Here is a 24,220-nt window from a genome sequence, read left to right on the forward strand (position 1 = left end):
CAAGAGTCATTTAAGCCCTTAATTTTGGCGAGTCTGAGTAGGGCTTCGCTGGAGGCAACCCACTGCCAACTCAGTGGATTTAGATGGCAGGACAGGAGATTCTGGCCACATTAGGAAGAGCTTCCTGGCGGTTTGGCAGGTCCTTGGGGGGTTTCAAGCAGAGGTTGGACGGCCACCTGTCATGGGTGCTTTAGTTCCTGGGGGTTGGGCTAGATGACCCCGGGGTTCCCTTCCAACTCTACGTTTCTAGGATTCTGTGAAGCCCATGATTTCTAAAAGCTGCTCCCGCAAACTCTGAATAGCAAACCAGTTCATGTTCCCATAAACAGCTGGGTCACACCTTAGTTTAAAAGCCTGGCAGTGGGCAGCTGGCGATCGATTTGGGACTCCCAGCTCCTGTTGCCCATGCTGACAAGGGTTTGGGGTGCAGGACCTGCCTCCTTTGTCCAGAGCCCGACCCTCGCTCCGCCTAGACGCAGAGGCGGAGGCGAAGACCTTGGGGTCTCTGCCAGCCCCAGCTGCATTTGGAAGCGGGGTTCTTTCTGCACACCAAGCAGGTGCTCTCCCCAAAGCAGCATTCTGGATTCCTGCACTGCAGCGGCCCTTGGGGTCCCTTCCAGCTCTGTGGTTCTTCAAGGGCTGATGTGATAGAAGCAGCTGCCTTATCAGCTTGTCAGTCCATCTCGCTAAGGACTGTCCGCACTGGTTCTCGGGAACCTGCCCTGCATGCGTCCCTCGGGCTGATTCGGCCTGTGGCTTTGAGGCTGAGAAGTGGCTGCTTATCTCGCTGAGAGCAGTCAGGTTGCCCAACTTCCTTCGCAAGTACCGGGTGCCTGAGATGAGCCAGAGGAACTCCCTGCCCTGCCAGTGTTTTCTTTCAGGAGTGTGTCTCTGGACACCCTTCGGAAATGTGGCACATACAACCCCCCTGCTTTTTGGCCTCCTCGGCGACTCTTCCCCCAACCGGGCGCCTTGGGACTACAACTCCCATTGGTCCCCACAGCCTGTGTAATATTGGAGCTCCAAAGCTCTGGAGGGTGTCCCATTGAAGAAAGCTAGGTGCAGCGCTGCTGCTGGCGAGAGTGAGGCCTTGCCAGCAGCTCAGAGATCTGCACATTTGCTGCCGGGCCAAGTTCATAGAATCGTAGAATGGTCAAACTCGAACTCACAACCCTGAGATCAATAGCCTCATGCTCCCCTGACTGAGCTACTCAAGGTGTTACTATTAGTACCCCATAAGTGCCTGTTAATGTTAACGGAATATCTTTAAATGCTGCTGGCTGGTTTTTATCGATGGTTTTAATACTCCCTGAAAAATCACCTAGCAGTTCCATTGCAATTGAGCGGTATGTAGACTTTAACGGAAACCAAACAGCATTCCATATCGGAATCCGCCTTAAACCATGGCAGACCCTCCATTGAGCTCAGGATTGTCAGCACAGGCTGGCAGCGGCTCTCCTGGTAACAAAGTCGCTCAGAAAGCCTGCAGAGCTGCTGCCAGTCCGTGCAGGCAATACTGAGCAAGGTGGGTGCCAAGGACTCCATACAAGGTGCTGTCTGTATATTTTGTGGCCCCCCCACAAAAGGAAAGCAAGGGGCATGAAGAAGGGGTGAGTCAGTCTCACCTTCCGGAGACGGGAGGAGGTTTCTTGAGAGAAAGAGGAAGTGGTTGGTTTCGAACTGGTTACCCTAGCGAGCCAACTGCTTTTATTTCATTTTATTTTTGGCTGCTCCGAGTGCCCAGCGAGAGAAGAGGCGTCAGGAAGCAAGAGAAAGAGAATCTGGGTAAGTCCGCCCCAGCAGAGAGAGCAAGCTTCTGAGCTCAGCAGAACGCTTCTTCAGCCTGGATGTTAAAATGCAGAGGGAAGTGGGGTTGAGAGAGCGAGGAGGAGAGAGCAAAGGTGCTTCTGGTCCTCCTCTTGCAAGTTTTGCCACAGTCTCAAAGGGAGGAAGGTCAGCAGGAGGAAGAAGGCGATGCGGGGAACCGGCTGGGGGCAGGAGGTCGGGTGGGGCAGGGGCAGGGCCCCCTTTTGCCCCAGCAGACCTCCCAGCGCCCTTCTCCAGCTTCACCAAGTGCCTCAGTCTCAAAGGAAGTCCATAAAACCTCCAAACCCAAGTTTGGGAAGAGGGAGGGAGGGAGGCTCTATTCCGCAAGACAGAACAACATCCCCACTGGGTGGTAGCCTGGCGCGGGGGGGGGGGCGGTGTCAGTCGCTCAGTCTCTGCCTGACCTACCTTGCAGGGTTGTTGGGAGGATAAAATGGGAAGGACGGGAATCGCATAGGCAGCCTCGAGCTCCGGGGAAGGAAGACGGGGAGGCACGAATTTAACAAATGGATGAAATGGGTAAAGAGAGACCTGCCCCTTCTGTGCCCCAGAGTCGTCTCCTGACCCCTCCGGCCCCACTTCCAAAGTGACAGCGACACCCTCTGGCCCCCTTTAAGCGGGGCAGCCGCTACAAAGCCTGCCTTTTATTCGGGCTCGGGGTGTGTGCGTCGCGTGTGTGTGTTCAGGTATTTCTTGGCTGTGCGCTGGTCCCCGAGGCTTCGCCAAGTCGCTCTGAGCCACTTTCGTGCCAGGAGGAAAACGGGGGTTCCGAGTCAAGGCTGGAAATCCCACCCTCACAATGCGAGGGCCGTGCACGGAGGGCGAAAGACGCAGGATTTCACTGGAGGGCGTTAAGCAAAAATGCCAAGGCAGCGGGCGTCCCGATTTGCCTCTCCAGAGCTGCCTGTGCGCTCCGGTGGGCGCGCCCGAGCAGGTGCCAAGGCGGCCGGCTTGCCTCTACTCCTGTGCTCCTCCTCCTCCTCCATCAGCTGATGCCTTTGACAAAGTCCTTGCCTGTCTCCTCTCTCCCAGTCCTCCTCGCTGGCTTCCCCGGGAAGAAGCAGCTGCCTCCCTCTTTCTTTCTTTCTTTCTTTCTTTCTTTCTTTCTTTCTTTCTTTCTTTTCACAGCTTGTCCCCTGCAAAGCCCCCCCCCCCCATGGCCGACTCGCTCCTCAACCACTCCTGGCCGTCTTTCTCCAGGCGATGGATGAAAAGGTGGTCCTTCAAGCGAGGTAACCTGGCCAAAGGGCAACGCCAAGCGGGGTGGGGTGGGGCGGGGTGGAGGCTGCCTTTGCAAAGGGCGGCAGAGTGGGGCGGGGGGCGGGGGTGTGCTAGGATTTGCTTTGACCCCCGCCAGCACCCAGGGCTTCCTGCTTCCAGGGAGGAGGAAGGGGCGGCGCAGCGAGGGTCCTCCGGCCTCAGGAGACTTCTCTTTGAAGTGGGTTCCGCTGAATGAATCGATGCAGCCCCGTTAATCCATTGTTGACCTGCTCTGCTATTTCTGCCTGCACGGTTTTAATGAGGGGCGAGGTTGGTTCGACATGCATGCTGCGTGGTTTTTACATTGTGCCCGGAGTTCTACAGTACGCCGTGATCCCAGGGGTGTAGCGGGTTTGGTATTTCAGGCTGGAAATTGCCATAATAAATAACCGGTGCATAAAATGTGGGTTGGATGTAGCTGGCAGGATTGGGCTGTGCCTGTTGAACCTCCACCTGCCCTGTTCAAAGGACCAGCTGCTTCTGAGGCAGGGGCCAACCTCTCCAGGTAGCCAGGAACCCCTCCTGTGCCGTTTTACTCTGACGCCGCCAAATCTTGACTCTGTCTTTTGCAAAGGGAGGTGTTGTAGCTCAAGACTCTCTTCCTGGAGAGCCCCGGTGCTGCCAGTCAGTGTTGGCGGCCCTGCGCTCTGGCTGTGCGCTGCTTCCTCTGTTCCTGAGCGAACCGATCCTTTTGTCGCTGCCGCGGGGCTGAAATCTCCAAGGAAAGGCCCATCGCTGGCTGGCAAGAGGAAGAAGGTCCCAGGCTCAGGCTCCGATGGCGGCATCTCCACCCCCTGCCTGACCCTCTGCTGCCAGTCAGTGCAGACCAAGGCTCTGACTCCACAGGAGGCAGCTCCCCACGGCCCTATTTAAACCAGCACCTTTTTCACGGGTGCCCCCTGCCCAAAACCCTGGAGAGCTGCTACCGGGCGCCTGGGCCCTGGGGCAGAGGCCGTGCTGCTTCCGTGCTGCAGCCATGGCCTTTTATGGTTCACCGCTGGAGATGGGCAATTTGCAGGATCTGCTTCATGTCCCCAGGAGCTTATTAAGAACATCGGAAGCGTCCTGAAGCAGGATGTTTGTCATGCCAAAGGGGGCCCATGGGGTCCGGCCTGCTGTCCTCGTGATGGCCAGACATGAGTCCCCAGGGGAAGAATGTCCCCAAGGAGGACTGAGCGCAGCAGCAGCAACTCTCACTGCTTGCGATTCTGACTGCCGTGGCCGGTCTTATCCTCTGCGAATTTCTCTAATACCTTTCCAAAAAGCCCTGTGGCTGGATCAGGCCACGGGGGCCCCCGCCTAGTCCAGCAGCCTGTCCTCACATGCCCCCAGAGGGAAGCCCCCATAAGCCAGGGCCTGAGAGCAACAGCCTCTTCCCGCTCTGGTTCTCCACTGTTCTAAGGTAGGCTGGCTCTGCCCATGGAGGCTCCGTGGAGGAATCAGAATCACAGCAATGCAGGAATCTCAGTTAATACATCCATGACAGATGACCGTGTCCAACCCACAACCTCTCGAGGGAGACCGTTCCCCCGTCCAACAGCTCTGACTGTCAGAAAGTCCTTCCTGAGATTTAGTTGGAATCTCCTTCCTTGTCACTAGAAGCCATGGGTTCGAGTCCTACCCTCTGGAGCAGGCGGAAACAAGCTGGCTCCCTCTTCCATGTGACACAGCCCTTCAGATATTGGAAGATGGCTCTCATATCTCCTCTCAGTCTCCTCTTTTCCATGCTAAACATACCCAGCTCCTTCAACCCTTCCTCGTCAGGTTTCCAGACCCTTGATCCTCCTGGTCGCCGCCCTCTGCACACCTTCCAGCTTGTCAACGTCCTCCTTAAATTGTGGCGCCCAGAAATGGTCTTCCTAGAAGAAACTAGGAAGAGCAGCTGGGTCAGGCCAGGGGGGGGGGGCTTGGTTCAGCCCCCTGTTCTCACAGTGGCCGGCCAGGTGTCCCAATGGGAAGCAGCCCACGAGCAGGGCCTGAATATAACAACAGGGACTCTCTCCTTTTGGTATTATTCAGAGGCGTTTGCTGACTTCCTGCGTTTATTGCAGACTTTTGCTCGGAGTCATGAGAACTTGCTTCCTTGTAAAGGGGAGGACCATGTCTCAGCCGCATGCTTCTCTTGGGTTCAATCCTCTCTGGGTAGGGCTAGACTGGAGAGCTGCTGCCAGCCGGTGTGGACAGTACACAGCTGGGTGGGGCTGGTGGTCTGAGGACCGCAGCTCCTTCAGGGAGAAACCATCTGGCCTGTCCCTTTCGCCTTCTCAATTCATGCACCCAGCTTCTCTAGAGAGGCTAAGAGTGCCCTGATAGATTCGCACCCCACACTTTCCTCCAAAGGGGCCTCCCCCCCATTAGTTTTATTCTCACAACAGACCTATGAAGGAAGGCCAGGCTGGGGAGAGGGGCTGAACGTTCTTCACTGGGGCTCCTGGCTGAATTCAAACGCTGACCTGAGCACGCACGCCCATCTCCAGCCATTGCTGAATCGGGTTGTGGACGGGAGGAGAATGGGCCCATTTCCAGTCTGTGGGCTGCATTCCCTTTCCTGGGGCCGCACAGAGAGCCTTGGAGGGCCACATTCTGCTTCGGGGTGCGTGTGCTGAGGATCCCCTTCTGCACTTTTGAGACTGTCCTTTTCCCAAGAAGGCTTCAAAAGCTGAGGCTCTCGTCCTGGTTTCTGTCTGGTTCAGGTTGTTTTTATGCCCGGTTTTATACTGTTGATATAGATGCATCTGTTGTTAAGGATTTTTATTGCTAATTGCTTTGGGATGTCTTTTATGGGAAGTGACTCATAAACCGAAGTAAACCAACGAGCGGGCCTGGGAGGGTGTTGTTTTCCTGGGTGTGCAGGCCACATCTCGGGAGGCGAAGGGCTCCGAAGGGCTCTGCACAAGGTGGCAGGAATCTGGGAAAGAGGCAGAACTCTCCATTGAGAGGGGAGGTGGGCAGATGCCCCTTGTGCCTCCCTTCTTCTTCTCTCCCCTCCAGATCCTCTGCATTCTGCAGTGTCTCACTGATGCAATATCTGTGGGCCGTCCACACAGCTGTTCCACTTTGTGAGTTTGCTTCCCCAAGGTTGCCACGCCACCCTATTGCTATCCGGGGAGGGGTCAACTCTTGTGCTACACAGCAAAGGAAGCGGGGCACAAAATCAAATGCAGGTTAAGTGGAACTCTTGTGGCGTGGTAAGTTTCAGGAAGTCAGCAGCGACAGGGAATGAGAGTCAGAAGAGCCCGCGGGATCAGGCCAAATGCCCCCCCATCCATCCTCGCAGTGGCCGCCCAGAGGCCCCAAAGGGATGAAGCCCAGAAGCAGGACCCGAGTGTGAGAGCATCTCTCCCGCTTCTGAAGTTCCCAGCAAGTGGCGTTCAGGCACCTCAAAACACGGAGGAAGGACAGAGCCAAGTGCAGGAGCCCCAAAACATTTGCAGGAGACAACACCAGTGCCGGATTTACATATAAGCTCAACAAGCTCTAGCATAGGGCCCCACTCTCTTAGGGCCCCCCCCAAAAAAAATTAAAGGGAAAAGAAAGACTGGATGTACATTTCCAAAATGTTAAGATTATAAAAAAAACCTACCTACAGCAACAGTGTTGTGTGTTGTGTAGGCTCCAAGGATGTGAGTCATGGGCCCCGCCTGCTAGCTTGCTCCCTAAATATCCCTGCTTTGCTCCTTTCTATATATAGGGTGCTGCCATTCTGCATGGACTGGTTGCAGGGCAACATGCGCAAATGGCTTGAGATACTTAGCAGGTCCATAAATTACCATATAGCATATATTCAACACAAAGAACAGTGACAATTTGCTGTTGACAAAGGACAGCTGGACATATACCTTCAGGAGCTGAGGGCCTCATCCAACCTAAATCCGGCCCTGGACAACATGGTACTGAAAGTTGGGTGGGAAGGGTTGCCTTATTGGGGGGCGGGGCGGGGTGCACTTCTGTTGAATAGGCTGCTGAACAGGGCGATGTCCACTCATTTAAGGAGCGTCCCCCTGCCTCCCACTTGTTTATGGGGAACTTAGAGGACGCAACGGAGAGGCGAGATGATGGGGCGGTGGCTGCTGCAAGGCAAGCGATGCCCCGGAGCAACTTCCCCACCGCCCTCCTCCCTCCGAAGGACCTTTGGAGGAAGTGGGTTTTCGCTGCGCAAGGCGTCCCCACGTCACCCCTGATTGCACAACCTGAGCTTGCTGCTGGCCTGTGAAGCGAAAGATCCAGTAAGGGCCTCCTCCCGTGTCTGGTCTTGATCCAGCATTTGTTGTTGTCCTTATTTTTACCAACATTGCCTTTTATTACACCTGCCCTCCATCCTAATGCCCTGCAGGCTGTGGCTGGCTTGCGGGAGGCGTCACCAGAGCATTTCATCCTGATTGCCTTGCAGGCTGCCTAGAGCTCTTCCTGTCGATCCGCCGGACGCTTTTCGATGCATTTACTTCCCTGTCGCTTTCTCAGCTGCAAAGGCTTTGCTTCTCTTTGTGCTCACCCGTTTTTAAACAGAGCAGATCTGATGCCACAATCTGCTGGAAATGTGCAGCTCCGAGGTTCTGGTTTCTTCCCGACTCCCTCTTGAGAAACAACGGCAGTCTGGAGCAGGGACCAGGGTGGGCACTGTGGTGCAGTGGGTCCGCTCCTTCCTCCTGGGCCGTGTCCAGAAAGTGGTGTCGGAAGATAAGTGTTCAGACCCCTGGGTTCTCACTTATGAGGTGCTTCAGGGCTCCATCCTCTCCCCCATGTTTTTTAACATCTCTATGGAGCCACTAGGAGAGATCATCAGGGGGGTTGGGTTGGGTGTTCATCAGTATGCAGATAATACACAGCTCTACATCTCTTGTAAATTGGAACCAGTGAAGGCGGTGAAGGTCCGGTGTGAGTATCTGGAGGCAATTGAAGGATGGATGGCAACTTAATGGATTGAGGTTGAATCAAGACAATACAGATGTACTGCTTATGGGGAACACGGGGTGGGTGGGGGATTCGCTGGTCCTGAATGGGGTAACTGTGCCCCTAAAGGATGAGGTGTGCAGCCTGGGGGTCATTATGGACTCACAGCTGTCCATGGAGGCGCAGGTCAATTCTGTGTCCAGGGCGGCTGTCTGCCAGCTCCATTTGAGACCCTACCTGCCTGCTCCCTGTCTGGCCAGAGTGGTACGTATTCTGGTTATCTCCCACTTGGACTATTGCCATATGCTCTACATGGGGCTATCCTTGAAGGTGACTCGGAAACAACAGCTAATCCAGAACATGGCTGCCAGACTGGTGACTGGGAGCGGCCACTGGGACCACACAACACCGGTCCTGAAGGATCTTCACTGGCTCCCAGTGCTTTTCCGAGCACAATTCAAAGTGGTGGTGCTGACCTTGAAAGTCCTAAACAGCCTCAGCCCTGTATCCCTGAAGGAGTGTCTCCACCCTGGACACCGGGGTCCAGCTCCAAGGGCCTTCTGGCGGTTCTCTCATTGCAAAAAGTGAAGCTACAGGGAACCAGGCAGAGGGTCTTCTCGGTGATGGTGTCTCCTAGAGCCATTCAAAAGTGGAACAGGCTCCCTCGGAAGGTGGTGGGGTCTGCTTCTTGGAGTTTTTAAACAGAGGTTGGGGTGGCCACCTGTCAAGGGATGCTTTAGCTGTGAATCCTGCCTTGCCAGGGGTTGGGCCCGATGACCCTTGGCGGCTCCCTTTCAACTCTACAGTCCTGTGATTCTACAAAACGGTTTGCAAAAAAAAAAAAGGTGCTTATTGGGAGAATTTAGCACTAAAATGCTAATGCATCTTCACAAGGATTTTGCTGCAGAAATGTGGAAAAGGGAAAAGCTGGAGTTTGACAGCTCCTTCCTCCACCTGGTCTGGAGGGACGGGTGAGGCCAGAGGTGAACTGTCTGGCCTTCCTTGATGGAGGAGGGGGGTCTCCCCATCCCCTCTTGCCTCTGGAGCTCCTTCACTGCCTCTCTCCATGGTACTAACTGGGGATTGCCAAGCAGACCAGATGCGCAGAGGGGCTTGTGTCTGTTGTTGGTGCTGCGTGTGAGAGCGAGCCAACGAGAGCGCCTGGTGTTCTCATCCATGGCAGCCCGCACATTGCCTAAAATGGTCTCCCTGAAGCCTCGGGCGCTTCCTCTCCCCTTGAAGCAGCCGCCCCTCCTGCGCACGGCATGTCCCGGAGCCCACAGGGCCTGATTTATCGAGTGTTGAGGCTGGAGCATCTCCCATCTCTCGGGTGGCGGGGGGGGGGTGGAGAGGTTCAGGTTTATGGATCAATGCTAGAGAGGGCCTGGGTGAGCCTAGGACAGCACATCTGGGGCTGCAAAACATCCGGGTGTTTCTCTTCTCCCCACCTCTCACTTGAAACAGCAGCAGTTGCAAGCACAGCTGCTCTTCTGTGAACAGAGCTGAGCTGTGGAACTCCCTCCCACAGGAAACTCTAAAGAGGAGAGGGCAAATTCACGGTGGATCTCATGCCCCGTACCTTCCTGCTGAAATCCAACAACTTCCCACGCTGCAAGAGTTCCGGGGTGGTTCTTCTTGCCCCCACTTCTGTTTCCTCTCTACTGCGAGTCACAGGGGGGGGAAGGGCTGTCAATGGCTACTGGCAACGGATAGTAGGGGAGAAGGGCTCAGGTTCTGCCTACAGTTAGTGCGCACTGTGTTTCTCCAAAGGTCTCGGTTCAGACAAGAGCTGTTTGCCCCTCCTCTCGGGTGGGCAGAGGGGAAGAGCCAGAAGGTCCCCTGTAAGTGGGAGAATGATGGAGCCCCTTGGAGGCTTGCTGGGTGGGGAGGAAGCTGGACAGAGATGAGGGGGTGTAGGGAAGAGGCTGGCACTGGGAAGTGGCCCCTCTGCAGCAGAAAACGTGGCCCTCGGCCCTGCCTCCTGTCATGCCTGCTTGGCACGGCAATGGAGTACAGTTGAAGCTCAGAAAGAAAAAAATATGTAGAGGGAGAGATAGTCTGGAACAAAGGTTCTGGAGTTTTAATCTTTGTGACGCAGAGTTTGCGAGCACACTTCGTGGGATGTATGAACTGCCGTGCTTTTCTTAATCCAGGGGTGGCAAACATCAGTTACAGGGGCTGAATGCGGCCCCCAGGCTCCTTTTTCTGGCCCACAGAACCTTCCTGAGGCCACACACCCTTCCCCCATCTTCCTGGAGTGTTTCTGTCCGGTTGGAAAGTGCCCTTGAACATCGAGAATGTCTCTTTCTTGCCCGGATGGAGGACACAAACTCCCTGCTCGGTCGGACGTGGGAGATGCTTTTTCATGGGGGCCGCAGTTAACTCCCTCCTTCCTCTTCAGGGTCTGAGTGCAAGCCGGCAGCGCAGGATTTCCCCAGCAGCCGGACCATCCCGGCCTCGGGTTGCAGCAGCCCAGACACCTTGTCCCCATCCTTGACTGCGGAGGATGAGGTCTTCTTCGGCAGCATGGCGGAAGAGAGGGTAAGGAAGCACCATGGGCTCCGTCCCAGCAGTGGGCTGCGTTGCCTGGGCGAGGAGCCTTGGGCCTGGGAGCAGGATGTGGTCCTTGAAACCCCCTCTGCCGGACCCGTCGGCCTCCCCTGCAGGCCATGCCTCTTGCCAGCCCTCCTTGAGAGTTTCTGCCTGTCTGAGATGTGCCTCTGGGCTCCAGGGATGCCTCTCATTTGTCCGGACGGAGGGCAGAAAGCAGCCCGCAGTCAACATCATGGACTGGTTGCAGGCAGAGGAATAGTGAGAGGCACTAGCTGGGGAACTCCCAAGTGAAGAAGGTGGCAAATAAATGTAATAAATATAATATTTACTGTGCCCCAGTCTCTGTTGCCTTTCTATCCCTCCAGGGAGCTTGAGGGTGGCAGCACTCTGCGAGGTAGGCCACTCTGACCCCTCCCTCCCTCTCTCTCGGCAGGAGGATGCCTCCTCTCCAGAACAGGACGCCTCCCCGGGCACGATCCACAGCAGTGCGGAGGACCTCCTCTCGATAGACTCGGCTCTGCAGGGCTCAGAGTATTACAAGGACTTGGGACTCTCCTGGCCGCCCATGGAGGCTGCTGTGGCTGGTGGTGTGGCTTCCGCAGCAGCCTTCTCCCTCGAACGGACATCCCGGGGAGCCGCCGGCTGTTGCACATTGGCTGAGAGGCCCAGGGGCCACGGTGGGGTGCTTCCTCAGGCTCCTTGCGCCTGTGGCCCTGAGGGGCAGGCCAGCTTGGATGCGACACCTCACTACCTGGATGCGGACTGTGCCTGCTCGTGCGGAGCCGGGGGCCGGGGGGCCTTCTCTGGGGAGGAGTCAGGAGCCGCTCTGGAGGGCATGGAAGCATTTCCCATTTTGGCCCGATCCATGTCCACCTCTCGGAGGCACAGCTGGGAGGCCCCCTTGTCTCCGACGGACGGCCAGCGCAGGTGAGTCTGGCTAGGGTCATTCGTGCCAAAGAGCCTCTTCCCTATATCGGCTGGTGGGGCCTTGCTGGGGGTGGCACTGCCTTTACTTGCAACAGGGCCTTTTTGGTAGTGGCTCCCCAAGTGTGAAATTGCCCTCTATAGCGAGGCCTGAAGGAGCCATTCAGCGGGTCGGAAGAGTTGGGGGAAAGCCACCCCTACTGGAGCCTTCTGCTGTGCATGGAGCCCTGCAGTTTGCTCAGGGACACACTCTGCGTGTGTTCAGATGAACAGGCTTGCCTGGGCCGAGCCTTTGGCTCTGTCGGGTGTTTCTTTCTTCCATGAGATTTTCTGGGGCAGCCTTGACAAAGGAGACGGTCTCTGTTCTTTCTCTCTCTCTCCCCAACTCTCTCTGACCTGCTGTCAAGATGCTGCTTCTCATCACCCTGAACAGCCTCGCGGACGCTGTGCGGTTGTGGGAAAATAGCTCCACTCAGACAAAAAATAAACAGTGGAAGGGGGGGCGGGAAGAAGCCTCCTCCTCCCATGGTTTCGCCTCTACTTGGAAACAGGCCCGCTCTCCATGGAAGTCAATGGGTCTGCTCTGTGTCAGTGGGTCTACAGCCCCGTCTCCCCGGCCTTGCAGCCAGGCTGGTGCAAGCAAGCTCTCATCCAGACTTCCTTCTGGTGGAGAAGGAAGAACGTGGGGAACCACAGAATTGCAGAGTTGGAAAGGGACCGCGAGCGCCGTCTCGTCCTGGGCAACGCAGGGATCTTTTGCCCAACGTGGGGATCAAACCCACGTCCCTGGAAGGCGGTTTGGCCCTTTCTGGGCTTGACTCTTTTAACCTAAGGCAGTTGACTTGAAGGAGGAGGGGAGGCTGGACACCTGCTCCATCCTGGTGGGGTGCTGAGCTTGCAGCTGGGAAATGGGGATCCCTGATGGCGGCCAAGCCCCTCTTGATCTCCCCATCTGTGAGCATAAGAAGGGCAATGACCCACTCACGCACCATCCTGCTCTCACAGCGGTCAACCCAATGCCTTGACACGAAGCCCGCAAGGAGGACAGGAGAGCCTCTGTGAAACCTCCCCTCCTGCGGTTTCCAGGGTTTGTTATCCAGAAGCATTAACTGCGGAAGGCAGAGCGATGGCCAGAAACGCGTCCCTTCCTCTTAAAGCCACCTGAGAAAAGGCAACCTCCACTGTTGGTCCATCTGCCTGACTTCCTTGTATCCGTCCTCGGAGTGGAGAGGAGAGGTTTTTGTGCCGCACTCCTGGGCCTGCGTGCTGGGGAGGGGGGGACCTGTTCAACCTCCAGTACAGCCTTTGTTCCCTCTCTCATAACACTTGTGAAGGTGAATTTTGGAAGGTTCTTCTTCATGCAGCGCGGAGCCGAACCACGGAACTCCCTGCCACAGGAATGCAAGGAAGGCCAGCAACTTGGCTTTTTAAAAAGGATGGGACAAATTCCTGGAGGAGGAGAGGGCTAGCGATGTCTGCTAGCCAGGACGGCTCTGAATATCAGCTGGAGGGGAGAGCTGCTCTTGCGCTTTAGCTGGGGATGGGGGCATCTGGTCAGCCATTGTGGGCTAGAGGGGCCCCTGGCCTGATCCAGCAGCTTCCCTGATGCTCCAGTTGGCCACCCCTGCCTATGCCGTTACTCAGCTCTTGCCTTGCCACGGAATGTGCCCTTGATTCAGCTGCCTTGGGGGAATGCCTGAATATTCTGCCAAGTGCCCCCAGTTTGCTCCGGTGACCCCAGGCCTCGCAAAGCCTGCTTGGCTCCTGTTTCTTGTTCCCAAATTGACGCCGCTCGAAAGCCACCTCATTTAGGGTGCCAAGCACCAGCGACAGAGACAGAGGCAGCTTTTGGGCTTTAAAACCTGCCCTGCCGCTTCTGCAGAGTGGAAACGTTGGCAGGGCCTGCGAAGGAGAATTAAAAATACATTTTGTTCCGCGGGGCTACGGAACTGATGCCAGGCGGCCACCCTTTTTAAGGCTGCGGCTGAGCAGATCTCTCGCGGGGAGACATCCCTCCCCTGCGGCTCCGAAGGGGCACTATTGATCGGCCAGGAGAGAGAGGGGCTATTTTTAACTCTCCCCTCCTTATAAGGTGCCAGGGCAGGGTGGGGGTGGGGGAAACAATCTCCCTTGGCGATCTTGGCAGGGCTCTCTTGTCGAAAAGGGGCAGGAGCTGCGCTGCTTGTGTCTGAGGCCTGGCAGACAGGGCAGCACTGGTGGCAACCTGAGCCAAACTTGCGCATAGATGACTTTTAATTTTATTTTGGCAAGGGGGCTGGAACCCCTCCCTGCCCCACATCTGACCAGCCCTCACCAGCGAGCACAAAGGGGTAGACGTATCCGTACATTTCCTTCTGCCAGTTTCTGTCAAGCTCCCTGCATTTCTTTATAAATCCTCATTTTAGGGCAAATTCTGCCAATACGCACTTTCTTTGGTGACTGTACACGAGATTTGCAAGCTATCCCTCCTCCTCTAATGCATTGTTGTAAATTATTTTCCACTAACAACATATTCATTTCCATGCCAGCTTCCCTCTCCAATATGCCCGTTTTCCACAAAAGGTTCTTTGCTTGGAAAACGGCCTCGCAGGTTTCAGAGGAGTGTGGACTGTGGAGGGAGTCCTGCATTTTGGTCCTCACGGTGTTCTGGAAAGAGTGGATTTGATCATCCCGGCTTTAAATGTGAACCGGGTCGGATTCCTCCCTCATCCCTCACCGGTACTTCTTCTCCAGCATTAGAGAACGACTGAAATTGACCATGCCCATTGATTTCAAAGAGGGCTTTGCCTCCCTGGCTGTCAAGTCTGAAATTTCAAGGGGGAAACTTGAGGAAGGAGCTGTAAGGAGTGGAGAAGAGTCAGGGCCTGATTCGTCTTAGGACTTGTCACTTCCCCCAGGGAACCTCTGACTAGGATGGCTTCAGAAACAGATGATGAGACAAACCCAAGGAGGACATCGGTGACTCCTAACTGCAGAGTTTCTCTCGTTGCTGCCAAACCTCTCCTTCCTTCCCCCAAACAACCAGGTTCAGCCTGGACGCCTCCGAAATGGGAAGCGACGCGGAGGAGGACGACGAAAAGGAGAAGCTGCCTCCCGATCCACCACACGCGCCTCTAGCAGGACTAGCAGCTTGGAGCGGCGTCGGCAGCAGCAGCAGCACAGTGATCAAAGTGGAGATTGAGCCCTTGCGCCCGGACCTGGGCCTCGTCCAGAAGCCTGGCAAAGACGTGAGTCACGATAATGCAGAGACTTATCTGGCGTACGAGACGAGGTTCCGGGTATTAAATAAGAATAATAATAATACTATTTTGCAGCATGAGGTTTTCTGTGGAAAGGGATTCAACCAAATTTGTGGTTTGGGGGTGGTTTTGGAATAGGATTCAAAGCCCTCCATGGCCCTCCATGCTAACAGAATCTCCTTCCTTCCTTCCTCCTCCTCTTCCTTTGCTTTCCCCAGGGTTTCAGCAGTGGTGGAGGGAAGCGGTTGAGGTCCAAGTCTGTCCCGGCCCCCTGCGATGGCGCCTCCTCCTTGCGCATGTCCCGCAGCCTGGAGGTCTCGCTTCCGGTCACCATGGGTCAGTGGTCCTTGTGGGACACGGTCTTGATTGCATGCAGGCAAAAGGGGGCTTCTTGTCCAGCCCCCAATTTGGTGGGAGGACTCATTTATGCAGGCTGATGGGTCCAGACCCAGAGAAGGGAACTCTCCGTTTTCCCTTAGAAGTTGTTTTTGGAAGAGAGGTTCTCCCAGGCTTCTCCCTACGGTGAAACCATCCAAGGGAGTCTATAGGCCTTGAGCTGGAATTATTGGGCCCTTCTGCAGACTGCTGCTATTTCATTTCATTTATTTCATTTATATAACGCACCTCTATCCAAGGACCACAGGGCGGTTTGCAGTATGAAAACACCAAACCGTGTTTGTGGATGAGGATGCAAATCACACAGTGGCAAATTTGGCTTGCTTGATCAAAGCTGCTTTGGCCATCTGGCGCAATGACCCCATTCCTGCACCTATCCCACCCCCAAAATATATCAGCCTCCCTCTCTCTTTTGCCAAGAAGATGCACAGGGAAATGTGGGGGTGATAGCACTTTGCTCCGGTGCCGTCTTGTTTTAACTTCCCTGTGCAAGTAAGTTGGAATGGAGGCTCAAGAAGCGCGAGACGTCGGCTAATCCACATGCCTCCCCACCCCACAAACTTTCATGCAGACAAATCAGGATGTGGGGCTGTTGTGGTTTTGTTTTTTTAAAACCCAAAGGCTGATCATTTTACAATGTGATCAATTTATCCATCTTTTCAAATAATAAGTACCATACTTTTCTGTGTACAAGACTAGGTTTTTTCTTTAAAAACTATGCTAAAAAGTGGGGGTCGTCTTATACATGGATAGTGCATTGGGGGAAGGATTGATTGGCTGCTGCCACAGCTGTCAGCGGCTATTGGGCGTGTTATTGGCAGCTCTTGCTAGCAAGGGGACAGATGAGAGGCGGATTTTTTAACATGTGCGGGTGATTTTCAGCAACCCCCCCCCCAAAATATACACGGAAAAGTACAGTGAATAAATGTTGCTGCTTCTGGTGTTGCATTTCAGGGATAGCGCCCCCGGTGCTGGAGCTGATTGAAAAGGAGCAGGTAGCCCCGGAGCAAGTGTAAGTGTCCTCTGCCCTTTGCCCCCCCCCAGTTCACACACCCCACAGACTCTGAGGATGCCCCCCAAACACTTCCACCACCGTCTGCTCTGAAGCGCTGCGTAGTGCAGAACTGGAGAGCCCCCTCCCGCAAGGACCCAGGTCCGTTTGAAACGGAGCTGTGAGGAATCTCCCGCCGGGAAATTGGCCCTGATGTATTATATTTACACCATAGGATTGCAGTGTTGAAAAGGGACCATGGGGGTCATTTAATACTACCCCCTGCAGTGCAGGGATTTTTTTTGCACTTGAACCCACAACCCTGAGATGAGGGTCTCATGCTCTACCAACTGAGCTGCCCATGGGTCCCAGGACAAGATTCAGGGCTGTGGGCATAGCTGCACCCCTGACAAAGGCGGGGAGGGGGGCAGATGGACATGACACGGGCATCACTTCTCGCCTTCGCCTCTGACGTTATCCCTTCTCTCAACAACAGGCTGATGGTGCAACAGGTGCTGAAGGAGCTGACTCAGTACCACGGGTGAGTCTTGGGGGTTGTGGGAATGAATCATCATCTCAGAGTGGGACAGGGGGGTGGCGGAAGGCCCCAGCTTCTGAGCCCCAGGGCTGAGCCTGCTCCCTGAAGCCTCTCTGTTTCGTAGCCACTATTTTGACGCTAAGCTCAGAGGAGCCACAGACACACACCCTCCTCCTGACATATTTCCATGCCTGGCTCCCCTTCCAGGGCGAAGCACGGGCTGTGCGCCCCCGAAGGCAACGGCGAAGCCCCGCAGAACCTGACCTGGTTCGAGTTCCTGTCTAACGAGTGAGTGAGCCATTCTAGCGGGGGTGGGGGCAGCGTGCTCCAAAGATGTAAGAAATGGATTTAATAAAGCTCACATGAGCCCCCTGAACCACCCTCCGCTCTTTCTTTCCCGACCCAGGACTGAAGACAGCGGGAAGAGCGACAAGGCCGAGAGAGGGACCAAGGTGAGGCGCCGCTTGAGCAACCTCCGCAACCGGGTCACCGGATCGTGGCAGAAGGAGAAGGTGAGGGGCAAAGCTGGGCAGAGGTTTGGGTGGTCTTTGCCGGGCTTGGCTCGGGAGGGAGAGCTCTCTCCTGCTCCACCCCAACCAGTGGAGGTGGGTGCCCACGGGAGATTTGCAGGGTGGGAAGCAGGGAGCCTGGAAAGGAGGCGGAACCAGAAGCAACAAGAGGCAGGGCTGAAACTTCTCCCAAGGCCAGTGGTGGCTGGTGCCCAGAAAGGAGGCGGAGCCAGAGGCAGGGAGAGGTGGAGCTAAGGCTTCCCAAAAAGGCAGTGGCGGCTGGTGCGCAGAAAGGAGGCGGAGCCAGAGGCGGGGAGAGGCGGAGCTAAGGCATCCCAAAATGGCAGTGGCGGCTGGTCCCAGAAAGGAGGCGGAGCTAGGGGCAGGGAGAGGCGGAACTAAGGCTTCCCCAAAGGGCAGTGGTGGCTGGTATCCATTGGAGCTCATGAAGGAGGCGGAGCCAGAGGCAAGGAGAGGTGGAGCTAAGGCTTCCCTGAAAGGCAGTGGTGGCAGGTGCCCACTGGGAAAGCAGGGAGCCCCAAAGGGAGGCAGAGCTAGAAACAACAAGAGGTGGAGCTAAGGTTTTCCCAAAGGGCAGTGGCGGCTGGTGCCCACTGGAGCCCGGGAAGGAGGCAGAGTCAGAGGCAATGAAAGGTGGAGCCAACTAGTTCTAGCTTTGCCCCCCCCTCTTGAGTTCTGCAAGGGGCAGCAATGAGCTGGAGGAGGAGGGTCACCCCCTTGACCGGTTGTAAGCAAGGAGGCGGGCAGGTGGGGGGCAGGCTGAGAGGTGCGGAGGGCCACCTTCGGCCCCTGGACCTGAGCTTGCCTGCATTTGGCCCGGGTGGTTCCCACGGTCTGAATTTTCCGCTCTTCTTTTCAGGGTAAGAGCAAAGGCCGCGAGAAGGAGGCGGTGGAGGTGAAGGAGCGGCCGCGGGCACTGCATGGGCATGAGCTGACGCCAGGCGCCTTCTCGGCTGCTGCCTGCTGCTCCCTCTGCGGCAAGAGCCTGCTGAACAAAGCGGGGCTGCAGTGCTTGAGTGAGTAGCGGCCCCCCGAGGTCACCGGGGGCTCCCCTGGCCCACGCACGCCTGCTTGGCGGGGTGGGTGGGTCCCGGGCACCGTTGCACCCTGGCTTGGCACCTGCTCCCTGCAAACTCCTCTCCCTCTTCGCATGCGATTCCCAGCCACGGGCAGAATTGCTTTCGGACAAAGCTGCGAGTTTTGCAGCCAACCGGAAACAGGTTCGGTTTGGGTATCGATTTTGCGGGGTGGCACGGAAAGTGGCACAAAACAGCGCCAAACCCAGCACACACAACCCTGGCACCGGTTTGGGGCCAGGTTGGGTTTGGGGGCCATTTGCTTGTGGCCCCAGTTTGAGTGTCGATCGCTCGGTTTTTGGTGGGGAGGCGGCACATAATGTGGGGTTGGCAGTACAAAACCGGCACAAAAATTTGGCGCCTGTTTGGAGTCCATCAGAGGACCGGCATTAATTAACTTGTGACCCCGATTTGCTGCGCCAATTTCTCCATTTGGAGGGGAGGCTCGCGAAATGCAAGGTTTTAAGCACAAAACACGCGCAGAATTCTGCCCGAAATTTCAGGGCTAATGGAGCCGGCAGCCATTGAAATATTGCCTTACCATCTGGGTGGATTTGATTTGATTCACGATTTAAAGCATTAGTAAGAGTTGATTTAAATCACTAGTCAGTAAAAGTTGATTTAAATCACTTTTTTTACAGAAAGACTCCGCCTTGCTGGTATAATCTTAATAGCAGATGCAGGTTTCATTTTCAGGTTTCATTTTTGGAATAATAAATTTTCAGAGTAGTTTTTACAGTTATATCAAAAATTACAGATTTGGTTATACTATTAGAAATACATTGAAAGATAATTATGAAACTGTGGTGAGGTTTAATAAGTTAACTGTTCATATTTGGACAACTTTTCTGCTGTACTTTATTTCCTTGGTAACAATTCAAACAGTTTATTTAACTAAACCAATAATATTATAGCATATGTATCCATGTTTGTTAACTGATGTGGTTAAACGGATTTTTTTTTTAAAAAAAGAAGCTTAGACTGAGTTTTAGCGCACATGAAAAACTTAAAACAAATCCTCATTTCCTGATGAATAGCCTTTGGTCTATAATGTAACTTAAATAGAAAGATTTTTCCTCCAAAAGCATTTTATTTTAAAAATCCGATTTAAATGGGAAAAACCCCCGATTTAACCCAGAAAAAAACGGATTTTTAAATTATTATTTTAAAAAATTGTTGATTTTTATTCACCCTACTTACCATCCACCACGAATCCACATCTTCAAGCCTTTCTGTTGGTATCTGTCCTTCATCCGGGCGACTCCTAGGCGTGGGAAGGGCAGCTAGGGAGGCAAATAAGAGCAAATAAATGGAATGATTGAGCGCAGAATTCTAGCGTGGAATTGGAACAGGGTTGGGAGAAAGGGACCCCTGGGGGTCATCTAGTCCAACCCCCCAACATTGCGACCCATAAATAATATTACTGTATTTGTTTGTTTGCCCAAAGGCGGCAGCATTGGAAACAATTGGAAACAGCTCAATGAAACCAATGGCTGTAAACGTAGGTCGGATATTCCGAATGCGAATTAACAGTGATTTTAATAAAATTTAAAAGAATATTATTATTTTTGAATTAATTTTATAATGGAATGATTTTAGAATGTACTATTTTATTGTTGTTAGCCGCCCTGAGCCCGGCTTCGGCTGGGGAGGGCGGGATATAAATAATTTATTATTATTATTATTATTATTATTATTATTATTATTATTATTATTATTATTATTTTGTAAAAACGTACACCTAAGAAAACAAGAGTCAAGGTTAAGAAATAATAATATGGAAATTAATTAAATGCAAGATTTGAAGAAAATTGGGTATAAAAATGGTAAGAAGATGAGAGCATTAAGTTTAAAGAGGGAAAATAAGACAAAAATTAAACAGAAGTAGCAAATAGTTAAAGAACCCGAAGGGGAAGAAGCTGAGGGAAGTCACAGGGTGGGGGAGTTGAGTTTTATTTTTCTCTTTTATACGTTAAATGTGTCGAATTGTAATATCTAATTTTAAAATATTAAAAAATAAAATTAATAATTATAAAATTAAAAAACCTTAGTAGTTTTCAATTACCATCCAATAATACCCTCATTATAACAATACCAATTTATAATACAATTATTAATACCGATTAAAAAATTAATAGGAAAATAAAATATTTGTTAGCCAAGCCAGACATTTATCTATTTTTTAAATCGAGCGGTTTTTAAAGATTTGATCAGACTTCGTGAACCGAACAGTTCAAGCAGAAAACACCAAACATCGTAGAATTTAATTTAAATCCGAGGGGAAATAGGTTTTATACTCAGAGCAATGAAAGATCATGACTATTAATTTCTGAGTAGAATTTAGATGGATCTGCTAAAATGCTAATTTATTTCCTCAGGACTTTGCTGGAGAAAGACGCCAGCCGAAGGCGAACATTCAATTCAAATTTTATTACATTAAGTTTAAAGGTGGTTTGACTTTAAAGCTGAGGTGATTTTAATGTTAAAACACTAAAACATTAAAATCACCCCAGCTTAAGGGTTTCAAGGCAGCCTGTCAAACCGCCTTTAAACTTAATCAATGTAATAAAATTTGAGTTTTGTGTGGTTAAAAATAATTTCGCCTATATTAAATGGATCTAAAACACGTCTGCATTCTCCTCCTTCGTTAAAAGCAAGCTCTGTTTGTGGTGTTATATATATATATATATATATATATATATATATATATATATATATATTTGCTTTCGTAGATTTTCACGGGTACAGGAATGCAGGTTTTGGTGTCTTCGGGTGTCTTCCCGTGTAAGAGTTGGGGTGTCTAGGCGACGTTTCGACGAGGTCTCACTCGTCATCTTAGCACCAGCCTGAAGATGACGAGTGAGACCTCGTCGAAACGTCGCCTAGACACCCCAACTCTTACACGGGAAGACACCCGAAGACACCAAAACCTGCATATATATATATATATATATATATATATATATATATATGTATAAAATAAAATTTAGACACGGCCTGATTGTTAAAAATGATAATAAAAAACCCCTTAGAGCATTTTGTGAGAAGATAAAACGACGACACTGAGGGAAATTCGCAATCCTCCTTTAAAATTATCTCAGCTTTTCTTTTTTCCTCAAAGGCAGCCTGTCAAACTGCCTTTAAACTTACCGTATTTTTCGCTCTATAACACGCACCCGACCATAACACGCACGTAGTTTCTAGAGGAGGAAAATCCGTAGGCATGCCACCCGTAGGCATTCCCTCCATAACACGCACAGACATTTCCCCTTACTTTTTAGGAGGAAAAAAGTGAGTGTTATGGTGCAAAAAATACGGTAATCAATGTAATAAAATTTGAATTTTGTGTGGTTAAAAATTATTTCGCGTATATTAAGTGGATATAAAACACGTCTGCATTCTCCTCCTCCTTCGTTAAAACCAAGCTCTGTGTGGGGTGTTTTTTTAATATATAAATTTCATAAAATTTAGAGACGGCCTGATTGTTAAAAATGATAATTTTTTTTTTTAATCCCTTAAAGCGTTTTGTGAGGAGATAAAACGACGACACTGAGGGAAATTCGCAACCCTGCTTTAAAATCACCTCAGCTTTCTTTAGTGTCTCAAAGGCAAACTGCCTTTAGCTTTAATATTAAATAGTGAATTTAATTATCACAGCCCACAAATTCCCACGTGGATTTACACTTAATTCAAGCTGCTTTATGTACCGCTTAATTCTCTAAAGCAGCTTTACAAAGGGGCGGTGTGCGGAAATAATAAATAAAAATTGAAGGATATATATACTGTATATAAATTCAATAAATAAGTAAATAGTCGGCTGAAACCAGAAAATCGAATTAAAATACAAATAAATTGAAATAAATTGAAATTGAAACACAAATAAATAAATGAAACGTATTCTCCCCCCACCATTTATTTTCCACTGACGGAAAAAAATGCAAATTAATTTTTAAAAAGTAAAATAAAATGAAGGGAGGGAATGTAAAGACCCTATAAAGTAGTGAGAAAAAGGAGCGCGTGTTGTTTTATCACGATATTATTATTATTATTATTATTATTATTATTATTATTATTATTATTATTATTATTATTATTATTATTATGTGATTTGCCGGTCTTATTTTCCACACGTTTTGCCCGCCAAAAAAACAAGACCTCGAAAGGCCGACGCGGTTGCCATAGCGACCAACCGTCGCTCAAGGTATCGCGAGACTTCGCCTCGGCTCCTCTCTCTACCGAGCCGCGGGAGCTTTCGAAAGGACAGTCGGCTCTCTCGCCCTGAGATCTCGCGAGATCTCGGGCGGGTGGGGGCGTGGCCGACCTATACCTGCTCTCCGCGGCCTGAGGGGAGGCGAACCTCGCGAGAGCCTGCGGGAATGGGCGGGAAGTCTCGCGAGATGGAGGGCCGAGGGGGAAGTGGCTTAGCGAGGAGGAGGAGGAGGAGGAAGAAGAAGGAGAGGCTGCGCCGGTCGGGCTTCCTCGGGGCGGCAGGAGAACCCGCCGCCGCCTCCGCCGCTGAGAGAGAGCCGGGTAGGCGACGCGGGCCTGAACGGCCGGGCCCCTCCCGATGACGTCCGGCCCCTTCTGATGACGTCAGAGGTCAGTGGTTGCCAACCTGTTATGCCAAGCGATGCGCGCCCCCAAAACGGGGTGTGTGTGTGTGTTATTTTTTGTGTGTATTGCTGCATGGAGCTGGGTGTCTGGAACGTCAAGTTGCTAGTCCTCATGCATCTAAAGTGAGGATTGGAAAGCCTGTGGCCCTCCCAGATGGGGAAAGTCAAGTTGCTAGTCCTCTTGTATCTAAAATGAGGAGGGGGAGCCTATGGCCTTCTCAGATGAGGGAAGTCAAGTTGCTAGTCCTCATGCGTCTAAAATGAGGAGGGGGAGCCTGTGGCTCTTGCAGAAGTGGGAAGTCAAGTTGCTAGTCCTCTTGAGGAAACAGGTTCCTAGTCCTCCTGCATCTAAAATTAAAATGAGGAGGCGGAGCCTGTGGCCCTCCCAAGTGTGGAAAGTCAAGTTCCTAGTCCTCTGGCATCTAAAATGAGGAGGGGGAGCCTGTGGCCCTCCCAGATTGGGAAAGTCAAGTTCCTAGTCCTCATGCGTCTAAAATGAGGAGGGGGAGTCTGTGGCTCTTGCAGAAGTGGGAGGTCAAGTTGCTAGTCCTCTTGAGGAAACAGGTTCCTAGTCCTCCTGCATCTAAAATTAAAATGAGGATGGGGGAGCCTGTGGCCCTCCCAAGTGTGGAAAGTCAAGTTGCTACTCCTCTTGCAGAAAATCAAGTTTCTAGTCTTCATGCGTCTAAAATGAGGATTGGAAAGCCTATGGCTTTCCCAGATGAGGAAACTCAACTTCCTAGTCCTCTTACATCTGAAATGAGGAGGGGGAGTTGTGGCCCTCCCAAGTGTGGAAAGTCAAGTTCCTAGTCCTTTTGTACCTAAAACGAGAATGGGGGAGACTGGCTCTCGCAGAGGTGGGAAGTCAAGATCCTAGTCCTCTTGCGTCTAAAACGGGGATGGGGGAGCCACTGTAGCAAGAAGAAACTGCCCACTCCATTGCCATGGGGCCTCCGGACCCCAGAGCATGTATGCCAGGATGGGGATGCTGGAGGAAGGTCTCTGGCCAGGTGGAAGGACGTCGGTCCCTGGTTCAAATCCAGGCTGCAAGCCCCACCCTCCTGGGAAATGAGGAAGGGGCTCCTGTGGTGCTTGGAGAGGCCTGCCCCTTCCCATCTCGCTCCTCAGGACTTGCGCCCACAGAGCATGGCAAGAGGGCACTGGGTCCTAGTGGCGTCCAGCCCCCTCTTCCCCCTGGGACAGAGAAAGGGCATCCCTGGCAACCCCTCCCACATGGGGGACCCTCAGAGCACCCGGTATGGAGGAGATCCTGCAAGGGAGTCGCAGCAAACCTGTCTGAATAAGGCCAGTTGCCTGAGAGTCACAGGTGAGGAGAGCCACTCCCATGCCGCTCAGATCCTGTTTGGGGCCCTCTCCCCTTTG

At 52.5% G+C, this 24,220-nt stretch overlaps 1 protein-coding gene across 3 annotated transcripts in view; it reads left to right on the top strand.

Moving 5' to 3' along the window:
- Window positions 1-1,578: 1,578 nt before the first annotated feature.
- The window catches only part of ARHGEF18 (Rho/Rac guanine nucleotide exchange factor 18), a 51,319-nt gene continuing 28,677 nt past the window's right edge, over window positions 1,579-24,220 (top strand). Inside the window, exons 1-10 of one of the 3 annotated variants that reach the window (XM_083483603.1) lie at window positions 1,579-1,785; window positions 10,379-10,518; window positions 10,964-11,457; window positions 14,480-14,681; window positions 14,912-15,029; window positions 16,044-16,101; window positions 16,577-16,621; window positions 16,826-16,906; window positions 17,025-17,130; window positions 18,008-18,164. In XM_083483603.1, coding sequence (XP_083339729.1) covers window positions 10,504-10,518; window positions 10,964-11,457; window positions 14,480-14,681; window positions 14,912-15,029; window positions 16,044-16,101; window positions 16,577-16,621; window positions 16,826-16,906; window positions 17,025-17,130; window positions 18,008-18,164 — 1,276 coding nt within the window. In that variant the 5' untranslated portion in view covers window positions 1,579-1,785; window positions 10,379-10,503. Of the gene's footprint in view, window positions 1,786-2,481; window positions 3,060-10,378; window positions 10,519-10,963; window positions 11,458-14,479; window positions 14,682-14,911; window positions 15,030-16,043; window positions 16,102-16,576; window positions 16,622-16,825; window positions 16,907-17,024; window positions 17,131-18,007; window positions 18,165-24,220 lie in introns of those variants that run through there. The other 2 variants (XM_083483602.1, XM_083483601.1) reach the window with 2 other exon arrangements.

Source organism: Podarcis liolepis, assembly GCF_965112155.1.
Source record: "Podarcis liolepis genome assembly, chromosome: 18".
NCBI classification, from domain to species: domain Eukaryota; kingdom Metazoa; phylum Chordata; class Lepidosauria; order Squamata; family Lacertidae; genus Podarcis; species Podarcis liolepis.